Genomic DNA, 14,231 nt, shown 5'->3' with positions numbered 1-14,231 from the left:
TGAAAGTACGCGTCCTTCAAGTCGATCGCTGCAAACCAATCTTGGGGACGGATGCATTCGAAGATGCGTTTCTGCATTAACATTTTGAATGGAAGTCTGTGCAGGGCCCGATTCAAAATGCGCAGATCCAAGATTGGCCGTAACCCACCCCCTTTCTTGGGTACAATGAAGTAGGGGCTGTAGAACCCCGACCTCATATCGGCTGGAGGAACCGGCTCGACCGCGCCCTTCGCCAGTAGGACATCGATCTCCGCCCGCAATACATGGGCATCGCTGCTCCGCACTGAGGTGAACAGGATGCCCTTGTATTTGGGGGGCCGGTGCGCGAACTGAATCGCGTAACCGAGTCTGATGGTATGGATGAGCCAGCGAGACAGCCCCGGGAGCTCTAGCCAGGCTCCCAGAAACTGAGCAAGCGGGACCAACGGCACCACAGACGTACCCGGGGTGAGGCAGCGAGGTGGAATGTTCAGACCTGACTCGGACGGCCCGGAGGCGACCCGGAGAAGGGTCTGAACATTCCGAGGTGGGGCAGTGTGTGGGAGAAAAGGCCCGGGGGCGTCCTCTAGCCTCACACTGCCCCCTGGCGAGAAGAGGGGAAGACTGGAGTGGCAAGGCCCGGGGGCGTCGCGCACAACGATCTTGGCCCTCTTGGGGCCCAGGGACATAGGAAACTGCTTTTTTATTGACAATGTGGGTACCACTGAGCTCCGAGGAGCTAGTGGCAGAGATGTTATGTTGTTGGCCCCCCGGTCCTCCTCCGGGGGGGGGGGGGGGGGGGGGAGTGCGGACACCATCTCCCTCCGAGCAGATCCATCCGTCCCTGGACTGCCCGTCTCAGGGCCGCTTACCCTTACGTTTACCGGCAGACTTAGCGGGGCCCTGAGCGGGTTGGGCGGCCCCCTTGCGTCCGGCGCCCTGCTTCCCGGGTGGAGGCTGCAGCAGCTTTAGCAGGGGCGGAGGCGGACGAAGGAGGACGCCCTCGGCGACGAGCAGGAGGAGGCGCTGGACCCGGCGGAGGGGTGAAGGCAGCAGCGGTCCGCCGGGGCAGGATGTTCTTGATCGCCTCCGTCTGCTTCTGGGCCACCGAGAACTGTTGGGCGAAGCTCTCGATGGCGTCGCCGAAGAGGCCGGCCTGACTGACAGGGGCGTCGAAGAACCGCACTTTGTCGGTTTCGCGCATATCAGCCAGGTTCAGCCACAGGTGGCGTTCCTGGACCACCATAGTGGATATCGCCCGACCCAGGGAGCGGGCAGCGACTTTCGTTGCCCGGAGGGCGAGGTCCGTCGCTGTCCGCAGTTCCTGCATGATCTTTGGCCTAGTAGACCTGCAGGAGCGCCATGGCATGCAGCGATGATGCGGCTTCCCCGCAGGCAGCGTAAGACTTGCCCAGTAACCCGGACGAGAACTTACACGCCCGGGAGGGGAGACGCGGCACATTCCGCCAGTCGACCGCGGCCCTGGGACACAGTTGCATCACCATGGCGCGCTCGACCGGAGGTATCCCCACGTAGCCCTTAGCCGCACCACCGTCGAGGGTAGTGAGGATGGAGGAGTCAGTCGATCGATGGCGGGCGCTGTAGGGCGCCGACCACGACTTCGTGAGCTCCTGATGCACCTCCGGGAAGAATGGCACTGGGGCGGGGCGCTGAGAACCAGCACGGGCCGCCCCGAGATACCAATCATCCAACCGCGAGGGTTCGGGACACGGTGGAGGGTTCCACTCGAGCCCGACACTTGCGGCGGCCCGGGAGAGCATAGCCGTAAGCTCTGGATCCGGCTCGGACAACGCTGCCACACCCGAAGGGGGCAACGCAGCCGGGTCGTCATCTCTAGAACCCATTAGCTCATCCTCCGATGCAGCCAGCGAAATCATATCCTCAGCCGGAGCCCCAAAGGAAACGGCCGGCCCCCCGTGGGAAGAACCAGCGCGCTCCTTCGAAAGCTCCACCGGCGCAGCGGAGGGTGGGAGGGTCCAAGGGGTTTTTGGCCCGTCGGGGAAGCCCTGACCGTCACCCTCAGATCTCCACCAAAGGCATCCGCCAAAGTAGCAGCCCTCTGCTTTGCAGCGGGAGGACCGCTAGATCGGGAGATGCGCATTGGGACTCCACCCCGTTTGAGGTATTCGAGCCTAGATCTAAGCACTGCGATGGTCATGTTCCCGCAATGGGAACATGAGTCATTCACGAACGCTGCCTCAGCGTGTTGAACGCCCAAACACGTGAGACAACGATCATGACCGTCAACTGGGGACAGAAAACGACGGCATCCAGCAACACACGGTTTGAATGACATCTTGAAAAAGACGCAGGGTCAAACCGTGTATTTTGCTCTTTTATGAATGGAAAAATGCTCTTTTATAGTGCTGAAGCACTCAGGGAGATGGCCGCGGCTCCCCGCGGTACGATAGTGCAAGCCCGCGGGTGAGCACTCAAAGGAAACGCCCAACGAACCAACACCGGAAGTCTTTTGCGGCCACTCGCTGACTCGCGCCGTCACGCCAACACCAGGAAGAGCACTCTCCAGACTCGTTCTCTTGAACACTCTCGGCAGAAACAGTCTTGTGCAGGTAAGCAGCAAAACCATCGGCTCCGAAGTTGAAAGCGGTATGCGTTGTTCACGTCCGTGTTTTATACCCGCGCTGTGGGGCGGTGCGTGAACCGCATGCCAATGTTTATTGGCTCGTTTCTATACACTCGAAGTAGATTGGTCTCTGAAAATAGATCCCAATTCGTCGGTCAGTTCGGACGTACGTCGAACGTGACCGACTGAAAGGGAACTTATATTTGCCATCACATAAAATTAGCCATTTGCAATTTTAGAAATTTAAAAAACGTTAGTACTTATGACCCCCCCCAAATAATGATTCTCCTGAGAGCAGTGTTAGTATAGTATTATTTATATACTATTATAATATTTTAGTAATTAGAGTTTTTATATTTTCAGTTTCCATTTTTAGTTTAAGTTTCAGTCATTTTGTTATGCGCTTTTGTCATTTTTACTAGTCTGTATATATTCATGAACAAAGACAAAATTTTAACACATTAGGAAAACATTAATCTATATTAAAATTCAAAATTATAGAATTTTCTAAATTAAATGTTATATATATATATATATATAGTCACTGTATTGAAGTCAAAGCAAAATATTAAATATAGTAATATTTATTACAAATAAAAATATTTTTAAAATAAAGTAAATTTATTAAATATATATTTGTATCTTTTAACACAAATATATATATATATTTTTTAAAACATTTTTTATTAAATATTTTCAGTAACTCTATAAGCACAGATATTGTCATTAACTAATTTTATTAAATATAAAAATATTTTTAAAATAAAGTAAATATTTATTAAATTTATATTTGTATCTTTTAACACAAACATATATATTTAAAAAAAACTTTTATTAAATAAAAAAAAATTGTTAAATTAAATTTAAAAAAATAATTAATTAAATATTTTCAGTTACTCTATAAGCACAGATATTGTCATTATTTTAAAATTATTTATATTTAATAAAATTTGTTTAAGTAAATATTTATTAAATATATATTTGTATCTTTTAACACAAGTATATATTTTTAAACAATTTTTGTATTAAATATTTTCAGTTACCCTATAAGCACAGATATTGTCATTAACTAATTTTATTAAATATACAAATATTTTTTTTAAATAAAGTAAATATTTATTAAATATATATTTGTATCTTTTAACACAAATATATATTTAAAAAAAAATGTTTTATTAAATATTTTCAGTTACCCTATAAGCACAGATATTGTCATTAACTAAAACTAAATCTAAATCTATTAAAACATTTCTGTTAATTAAAATAAAGCTAAAATATAATAAAATATAAATATTAGTTAACTAATATTGGCAATAAACTGAAATAAGTTTAAGTTGAAACACTAAAATTATTAACTGGAGGTAAATAATAACTAAAACTAAATAAAATGAAAATGAAAACTGAAATAAAAATAAATTAAACTTAAATAACAATAAAAACAAACAAATATAAAATGACAAAAACATGAAATTAAATGACTAAAAATTAAACGACAACTATAAAATGTATAATATTAATTATAAACATTAATAAAACTATAGTAATACTAAAATAAAAAGTGAAATAACACAAATATTTTTTTCTTTTATCTTTTGCTTAAAAAATTCCATGGCATTCAATTGCACCCCTTGTCGTCCCTGGACCTCAGTTTGAAAACCGCTGTATTAAGATTTTTTATTTTAAAAATGATTTTACCGATATGGCTTGCTCAGGCTGTCAATAAACTTTCTGAAGAAGACATCTTCTCGGGTTAATGCAACAACCGTCTTGAAGTTCTCAACAGTTTCTGTGGATATCTGAGCGGAAGAGTTAGAAAAGATACCATCAGCTACCAATTAATCTTACGGAATCATTTACTGGATAAATCGAAATCACATGGTTCTCAAACAAAACCAAAAAAATGTCAATGACCAGTGAACCGTACCTTGCCAGACATCTCCAGTGCACTCTGGTCTTTGGAGGCGTGTCCTGCCATGGCTCTCATCTGGATGAAATGTGCCCCCGTGAGGAAGGGGACACAGGCAAGGATAAGCAAGGTGAGCTGCCAGCTATGGATAAACGCCACAATGATGGCGATGCCAAGAGCACAGATTGTGTTTGTGGCTAGTCCTAATCTGGATCCTGCTGCCTAGAGATGAGAAAGAGAGACAAGCAAATAAGACACTACACAACTAAACAAGCTATCTGGACATCGGATTATTAGAATGATTTCTATGATAATGATAGAAGTAATATAAGAAACACATGGAGAGTGTTAAATGAAATTATCAAGAATAAAAAAGGACACATAGGAGATTTTTAATATTCTTTAATTAAAAACAATATAGAGGTCAAGGATATGACCTTAGTGGCAAATGCATTTAATGATTTTTTTTTTGGAGTTGGTCCAGGTTTGGCTGAGGGGCTTGTAAAGACTGGCAGCAAAAATGATGTGTTAAGTAAGAATGTACATATTGGTGAATCTATTTTTGTGAAGGGAACTGATGAAAAAGAAATTATAGAGATAGTTAAAACATTTAAGAGTAAAAGGTCAACAGATTGGAATGGCATTGACATGTGTATAGTTAAAAGTATTATTGGAAGTATTGTTAAACCTTTAAAGCATGTATGTAATCAATCTCTGAAATCTGGATTTTTCCCAGATAAAATGAAAATGGCAAAGGTAATACCCATATATAAGGCTGGTGAAAAAAATATACTCTCAAATTACAGACCAGTTTCAGTGCTCTCACAGTTCTCAAAAATACTAGAAAAATTTTTCTTTGTAAGACTTAATAGTTTTATTGCTAAACACAATATACTGTGTGATCAGCAATATGGTTTTAGGGCTAATAGGACAACTTCACATGCACTTATTCAACTTGTAGAGGAAATAACAACAGCAATAGAACAAAACAAATATGCAGTGGGGATATTCTTGGATCTTACAAAGGCATTTGACACAGTAGACCATAAATTATTATCCATGAAATTACATAAATATGGAATCAGGGGGGTGGCACTTTCTTGGTTAAATAACTATTTACAAAATCGATATCAATATGTAGAACTGCAAAACTGTAAATCTATGTCCAAGGTAATTACCTGTGGGGTCCCCCAGGGGTCAGTGCTGGGACCATTGTTGTTTAATTTATATATAAATAATGTATGGGAGGTGTCAAATGAGCTGAAAACTATTTTATTTGCTGATGACACTAGTTTAATTTGCTCTGGGGAAAATTTGGATCAACTCTTGGATATAGTGGAAAACGAATTAAAAAAGATGAAGAGCTGGTTTGATGTAAATAAACTAACATTGAACTTAAGCAAAACTAAATTCTTAATCTTCGGTAATCGCTTAACAAACATACATAAGAAACTTGCGATAAATGACATTGAAATAGAAAAAGTAAAAGAATTTAAATTTTTGGGAGTAATAATTGATGAAAAATTATGTTGGAAGCCACATGTACATTATATTAAGGCCAAAATATCTAGATCAATTGCAATACTTTATAAAACTAAATATCTATTAAATCAACGCTCATTGTACACGTTGTATTGTTCCTTCATACTTCCATATATTACTTATTGTTTGGAGGTGTGGGGACACACATACAAAACGAACACTAAATCTATATTTATACTTCAAAAGAGAGCCTTAAGAATTGTAAATAAAACTACTTATAGAGCACCAACTAACCCACTTTTCATCAAAATAAAAGCACTAAAATTCAGAGATTTGGTAGAACTTAAAACTGCACAAATTATGTATAAAATATATAATCAACAATTATCAAAAAGTATCCAAGGGTTGTTTCAAATGAGAGAGAGCAAGTACAATCTGAGAGGACATTTGGTATTACAAAGGAAAATTATAAGAACAAATGTTAAGAATCACTGTATTACAACCAAAGGAGTTCATGTATGGAATAACTGTAGTGAAGAGATGAAAACATGTACAACAATGAGTAATTTTAAGAGAATATTTAAAATTAAAATATTGAAGGGATTTGAAAAGGAATTGAGATGTTAGTATCGTATACTGACCGTATGTTTTTGGGATTATATAAAAAGTCTAGTTTGGATGGGTTTTATTGGGTGTAATATAGATAAATGGAAAAGAAGATGATAGAATTGTATATACGTACTGTAGTTATGAATGTATGCATCTGTGAAATATGTGAATATAAGTACTGGAAGTAGATATATAGTGTATGTTTATGTAAATATGTAAAGCAACGATTCTATTTGTGTTAATTAAGGGAAAAATAGAGATGGGGGGGTAGGACTAGAAAAGTTTTTCGAACTTCTTCCTACTCCTTTTTGAACATGTGAAATTGTTTTGTTATTTCTATTTGAAGTCCTTAATTCTTTATAATAATTTTGGAAGTGTGTATAGAGAAGTGTATGTTCTTTTTTTATTTGGTATTTTTAATTATATTGTAAGTATGTAGGAATTTATGATTTAGGTACATACATATTCTCTTCCTGTTATTCTTATTTTTTTATTTTTATTTTTATTTTTTTAACATGTTCAAATAAAACACTCAATCAATCAATCAATTTCTGAAGGATCGTGTGACACTGCAGACTGATGCTGAAAATTCAGCTTTGCCATCACAAATTACATTTTAAAAAAATATTAAAATGGAAAACTATTATTTTAAATTGTAATAACATTTCACAACATCACTGTGTTTTTGGTAAAACAAATGCAGCCATTTTGAGACTTCTTTAAAAACACTATTTAAAATATTACCAGCCTAAACTTTTAAATGTCAGTGTACCTGCGAATTCAAATAAAGTTGCGCTACTAATACCAGAAGCTGTGGTCATATGGATTAGCTCTCACATAAATACGACTGAAAAATAGATTCAGCCAGGCCTATAACGGTTTAAAGAGATGGATGCAATGAACCAGAGCCAAAAACACAGGCTGTATCCACAGTGAAAGCTTAATTACTGGTTCTGATGGCAAACCACTGTGTTCCACTCACCCCTTTAACCAGAGACGCATCTGTGGCTAATTTAGTGGTCAGGACTCCCACTGCATTGTTGTTGTCATCAAACCAGGCAATCTCCTGTTAAAAGAGAAACAGGCTTGAGGATGAAGCACTCATCATTTCAATAACCATTTGTTTGTGCCAGATTAGCTCTCAACTGTATTACTACTGTGTAGTAATAGAGTGAGAGATACAGGAAATGTGCCGTACCTGTCTTATCATGGCGTGGAAAGCCTTCTTTCTCAACCTCATGGTAAGAAGCTCCCCAGATTTACCAAACATGAAGCCCTAGAAGAGGAAAGAGCAACAGATGTGAAACATTCACACAGCAATACATTCTATTTTAGATCCAATAAATGCAGCCTTGGTGAGCATAATAGACTTCTTTCAAAAACATTTGAAAAATACACACTAGGTCCTATTATGCCCTTTTACAAAGTCTTGATTTTGCTTTTGGGGTGTACTAGAATATGCTGTCATGCTTGATTGTTCAAAATACACATATTTTTACATTATTACAGCACCCCTCTCCCCAGTCTAACTCGAACGCGGCATGTAGTTCCTGGTTCAGTGAGGCCCCTCTCGAAATACGAAACATGCTGTGATTGGTTAGCTGGCCCAGTGTGTTGTGATTGGCACCGCTTAGCGCATATTCTGGAAACGCCACACCCCTTACCATAACCGCAAGCTCTACTCAGATATAAATATTATGGATGGCATCAATTTTTAACCATTTTAAGCCCGATTCAGACATAGACATTTTAACGATCTAAGCACATGGTCTAAACTCTAAAATGCACCGTGCAAGTACTTTTGCTAGTATAATGACAGGAAAAATGGTCTGCGTGCCTAGCGCATGGTCAAAAAGGGTTGTCCCTATTCTCTTAATGAGTAATGGGTGTGTTTTAGACGTAATAAACCAATCTGACTCTCATCTCCCATTCCCTTTAAAAGCCAGTTGCGCTCGCTCCATAGCGGATTCGCTATTTATATGGCAGAATTTGCAAGCGGAAACACTGAACACTTCTCTAGCGAGGAAACGGATCTGCTCTTGCGCTTTAACCGTGCGCGAGCAGACCATCTACGGGACAAGCCAGATTCCACAAAACTCCGTATGACATGTAGGCAGTTTTATATTTATGTACCAGTGGCGGCTGGTCAATAGAGGGCGCTGGGACGCCGCCCCCATCAAAATTCCAGAAATATACATGTAAACAAAAATGATATAAAAGTGAAATAAAAATAAAATAGTTTACTCATACGATGTGCTGGCTGTTATTAAGAGCCTCAGCATTTAATAAAAACTGGCTTTGATGGGTTAACTATTTTATATGTTCTTCAATATGTTTCATGCGGTTTCATGCGTGAGGGACGCGGGACAAATGGATGTCTATCTGAGTCTATAATTTACGGGCAGCATGTGACCTGAATCTGGTCTCTAATTGGATCTAAAAGATCCTCCTCCGGACGCAGGTCGTTGTGTCCCTGGCGAATCAGAATTGGATGCGTGTTATTTTATCCAATCTGATTGGTTCTCGTCACCTGTCATTCAACTTTACACTCTTGGCCACTAAAGCGCAAGTGCGCGGGCAACGTCACTCCGACTCCGCCAAAACCTTGTTAGGATGATCAGTTTCGTAGAGATGGAGATGGCAGGACCAAATTCTTTCACAAGGCGTTCTTTGGAAGAAAACAAAATGATAAAGGATCCCGAACCGGACCAACCCGATTTACAAATCCAGCAGCAGCAGCCAGTGACAGAGGATGAAGCTGCACTCTGAGTGTCACGCGCTTGTCATGAGAAACGTAAGGGCTGACTGAATGTGTTGTTAGCAATGCCCTTTATTGCTTTCCCTGTCTTTTATTTCTAAGTGTCGGTACTGAAGTTTTGTGGACAACAACGGGGGGTAAGAGACCTCAAATATCTGACTGAACAATGCAAACGACATGACACTACTGAGATGACTGACTTTAATCAAAGAGTCATTGAGAAATTTGCTGGCCAGAAAGAAAGGAGAGCAAAATATATGTTCAAGTAGTCAACATGCTAGTCTGTTGTTGCTGTTCTCTTTTGTTTTTCCTTTCCTCATTCAATTATATGTGGGAAATGAATGTGTAAAAATCTTGTTTTGCATCTTGATACCCCCCCCCCCACAAAAAAATAATTATCACCAGCTGCCACTGTTATGTACACAATAATAATCTTAAACATTTGAATCCTTTAATTTGTCATATTTAAATATTTGTCACATTACTAACGCGCCCTAAAAATAACACAAAAAAATATTGCGCCATTGATTTTAGACCAGGTTTCAGTTGGTCAATGGCACAGTCTATTTCAGTTGCCTCAAAATAGCAACACCCAAACAATGCGCCTGAACACACCTTGTTTATGGGCGCACAAATGGGTGCAAATGCTTTTGCTATTTAAACAACGTGACGCTGGACGTGAAAATGATATCTGCGTCGGGCTGAAACTGGCAAAAACCACTTGCGCCGCACCTGGCGTCGCATTGTGCCGGGTGTATGATAATGTTAACAAACAAGAGGATTGTGTAGAATGGATTTCATGCACAGACTTTGCAAGCACGGATTTCACAGGATGTTTTTTTTTGTTTTGTTGTAATTTTCTTATGCATTTAGATACAATGTTATACACCAGAGGTCTTCAACCCTGCTGCTCCTGGGGACTCACTGTCCTGCAAAGTTTAGCTCCAACCCTAATTAAAGACAGCTGAAGCTAATCAATCTCTCTTCAGGATCACTTATTGAAAATACACTGGCAGGTGTGCTGAAGCAGGTTGTAAATAAACTTTGCAGGGCAGTGGGTCCCCACGAGCAGGGTTAAAAACCTCTGTTATACACCATTTAAACATGATATTGTCACTATGGTAATACAAACAGTAATCGATCACAAAACCTGCATTGTACGCTCTTAGGTTCTGGAAGCTGATCTCCGTAAAATGTGCAGTATACGTTGGGGTTATAATGTTCAGGAACAGCGTTTAAAATAAATGAACCACTTTAAGTTTGTTAGCCTTAGTCAAACAAATGAGTTTTGGAAACAGGTTGGAAAAAACTTCTCTTCAACAAAGTGACAACACTGTCTTCTCTAATGCAGCTCAACCAGGCCTCACACCTTTTTTTTTGCATATTCCGAGGGCGTATTCCGGAAAAACATTGTGACTTCACAAAATCCGGAAATATCATGCTGTATCCCAAACGAGTCGGTTGTTGTAGTTCTTGAAAAATGGATTCTGTTAAATAAAATATTTCCCTTTGGAGTGGACTTCGAGCTTTGTAACCTTGCAGACCTTTTTGAAAAAGCATAATAGGACCCCTTTTAAATGTTGTGCCTGTGCAAAAGTTGCCTTCATGACGGTAAGATGGTTGTTAGGTTTTCTGGTTGGTTAATACCAAAGGTGATGATACACGGGGCAATTTTTTGGGCAATGTCATCGTCAATGGGCAACCAGGTGAGACACAGGGCCCACGACAGATCTAAAGTATCCAGATAGAAATTTGTCGGCCATTGTCATTGGGAAAGTGCCCAGGCAACATCACTCAGCAACATTGCTCAAAAAGTTGCCCCGTGTATCATCACTTTAAGGGTTGCCAAAGGACTAAGCTAACCACTAACCCCAAGTATAATGGTGATGTTACTAGGCAATTTTGCTGTCAACGGACAACCAGGTAAGACACAGGGCCCAGGACTGATCTAAAGTATCCAGATAGAAATTTGTCGCCCATTCCCAATGGGAAAGTGGCCAAGCAACATTGCTTTGTAACATTGCCCAGCAACATTGCTACAAAAGTTGCCCCATGTATCATCACCTTAAAGCAATAGAAATGCCAGCGAACGCCACTCATAACCCAACAAAATCTCACCTGGAAGAAATAAGTGATAAAGGCCACTGCTCCAGTTAGCAGAAATAAGAGCGAGAACATCATGGTCTTCTGTCGCTTTACTTCAGGGTCAACCTCTGCAAACACCTACAAACAGAAGAGGTTCTTTAAGAATTGAACATCCTGGTTAAATCATCTTAAATGCTGTGCTTATGGGACTAATATAATATACAATCCACAATTTTTATATCAATTATTTTAAAACAACCATGGGGAGATGAGCAGGAAGCAAAAATATACACAATAGAGATTTTTATTCAGATGGACGAATAAAGACAAAGGACACTCACACCAATAATTTTGGCAAACAGAATGGCCACACAGGGATAAACAGCTCCACCCACAAGGCTGGCCAGAATGCCCACCAGCAGGTAAGGCCATTCCGGCTTGTTCAGAGCCAGGATTCTAGAGAAAGGAATTTCTGGAACTTTTTCCTCTTCCTAAAAGATAATTTTTTTTTAGTTAATGTTTTTATCCAATTGCTCCATTTATGACTCACAATATGATTCACTCTCAATAGCATCAAAGCACTGGAGATTGTGGAGCATGTACCTTTTTGTCTTTCTTGGATTTCTTGCCTTTCTTCTTTGAAGAGGACTTCTTTCTCTGGGACCTTCTCTCACTGCCACGTCTTAAGCTACTTCTAAGGGTTCCACTCTCCATTTTAATTTCCTCTCCTCCTTCAGGAGTCTCTGTGTCAGTAGATTCCTCACAGGTGTCTCCCCCAGAAACATCCTGAATATCATCTTCATTGGCATCAAGATCATCATCTGTTCTCTCTGAGGTCTGTTAATGTAAATGATTAGGAAAAAAAAACGTTATGCCAAAGAAACCCAAATATGAGGTCCTCTTGAGAGACCCTTTGTAAAGGATTCAGGGAGAGTTAAAAAAAAAAAAAAAACTTATTAAGACATATTTATACTGTGCAACTATGCATAGACTACATAGTAAAGGGATAGTTCACCCTTTTTAGGTGAACTATACCTTTAAGAGTGATATTATAATGGTAATATATTGTTTCCATTATAATAATACAATTTATATTGTCACGGCACTGCAAACAATACGCACACACAAACACACACACACACACACACAAAATTATTCAAAAGTTTGGGATCTGTAAAAATGTTTTTTAAAGACAGTAGCATTATTCATTCAGAAAGGTTGCATTACAATGATCAAATGTGAAAATAAATACATTCATTGTATTTCAAATCATTGCTGTTTTGCATTGTTCTATTCATCAGAGTATCCTGAAAAAAAAAACCCTGTTAAATATTAAACAGATTTCTGAAGAATCATGTGACTGTAATGATGCTGAAAATTCAGCTTTGACATTACAGGAATAAATGAATGTTGACATATTTTTAAACTGCAATAATACTTCACAATATTCCTGTTTTGACTGAATTTTTGATCAAATAAATGCAGCCTTGGTGAGGCTTTAAAAAAAAAATGAAAACATTATTGACCCCAAACTTCTGAAAGGTAGTTACATCTTATATTATTTTATATTACAATTATATATAATTAGTATATAAATATATAACTAATATATGTTGACTAGCTATTAGAATAATACAAGATGTATAAACCTTTCAAGTAATAATTAAAAGTGTATTATTTCTTACTGGCATTACTGTTAAAAATATGGGCTGTCAATAGAATAAAATAAAGGTGATTAGTTTCATGGCTTCTAGTTTTATAAGTAAAATAATACTTAATACATTTAGCAGAGAAATTCATAATGTCAGTTTCTGTCCCTTTACCTCCTCCTATAAGAGACATACATTACATGTACCTGTTGCATTACGAGAGAATAGTACACTCCTTTCTTGGTCATGAGTTCTCTGTGGCTGCCCTGTTCCACCACTTTGCCGTCGCTGAATCCTGCAATTATATCTGCTGAACGAATAGTTGACAGGCGATGTGCAATCACAATGGTAGTACGTCCTGCTCTGGCCTAAGAAACAACACATACGATTATTTATCACTTGTTTACTGCAGTGTTGAACTTTTGTTTGGTTAAAACTTTGTTACCACAACAAAAACTGTAATAAAAGATACACATATCGGTAAATCTGCAACTATAACTATATATTTTCCAGTACTGCATGTCGCAGAGTGAATTGCATTACCTTGTCTAATGCTGCCTGAACAATGGACTCGCTCTGTGTGTCCAGGGCTGATGTGGCTTCGTCCAGCAGGAGAATTCTGGGGTTTTTGACGAGAGCTCGAGCAATAGCAATCCTCTGCTTTTGGCCCCCGCTCAGTTGAGCCCCCCTCTCCCCAACCATAGTGTTTAGCTTCTATCTCAGAGAGAAAAAAAAAACATTTTAAAGGGGTCAAGATGTAAAATAAGCCTCTGATGTCCCTAGAGTGTGTATGTGAAGTTTTAGCTCAAAGTACCACACATATAATTTTATAGCATGTTAAAATTGTAATTTTTTTAGCAAAAACGTGCCTTTTTTGCAAAATGCTAATGAGCTGCTGCTCCCGGCCCCCATTCTAGAAGAGGGCGGAGCTTCAAGAGCTTGTCTTAGCAGCTCTGATTAAGCAGGCATGCATTGAAAAGGTCAGAAACAACGATGACAATGATGGAGAGAATCAAGAAGAAGTGACAACATGTCGAATGCAACAGGATGTTTCTGAATGGTTAGTTGATGAATTTATGTAGCTGATGTGGAGTTAACTATCTTCAAGTCATCGATTAGCATATTCTGTCATGATAATATATAAATCGCTCATGTGGG

At 39.6% G+C, this 14,231-nt stretch overlaps 1 protein-coding gene across 1 annotated transcript in view; it reads right to left on the bottom strand.

Moving 5' to 3' along the window:
- The window catches only part of LOC307138687 (ATP-dependent translocase ABCB1-like), a 39,579-nt gene that overhangs the window by 8,084 nt on the left and 17,264 nt on the right, over positions 1-14,231 (bottom strand). Inside the window, exons 15-23 of the mRNA XM_079837194.1 lie at positions 13,617-13,787; positions 13,280-13,441; positions 12,028-12,261; positions 11,766-11,915; positions 11,458-11,562; positions 7,780-7,857; positions 7,564-7,647; positions 4,509-4,712; positions 4,280-4,380 (exon numbers count right to left, since the gene is read on the bottom strand). Coding sequence (XP_079693320.1) covers positions 4,280-4,380; positions 4,509-4,712; positions 7,564-7,647; positions 7,780-7,857; positions 11,458-11,562; positions 11,766-11,915; positions 12,028-12,261; positions 13,280-13,441; positions 13,617-13,787 — 1,289 coding nt within the window. The remainder of the gene's footprint in view (positions 1-4,279; positions 4,381-4,508; positions 4,713-7,563; positions 7,648-7,779; positions 7,858-11,457; positions 11,563-11,765; positions 11,916-12,027; positions 12,262-13,279; positions 13,442-13,616; positions 13,788-14,231) is intronic.

This window comes from Gobio gobio, assembly GCF_949357685.1.
Source record: "Gobio gobio genome assembly, chromosome: 15".
NCBI classification, from domain to species: domain Eukaryota; kingdom Metazoa; phylum Chordata; class Actinopteri; order Cypriniformes; family Gobionidae; genus Gobio; species Gobio gobio.
Note: the sequence above shows the minus strand (reverse complement) of the source record. Positions and strands in the feature narration are given on the sequence as shown.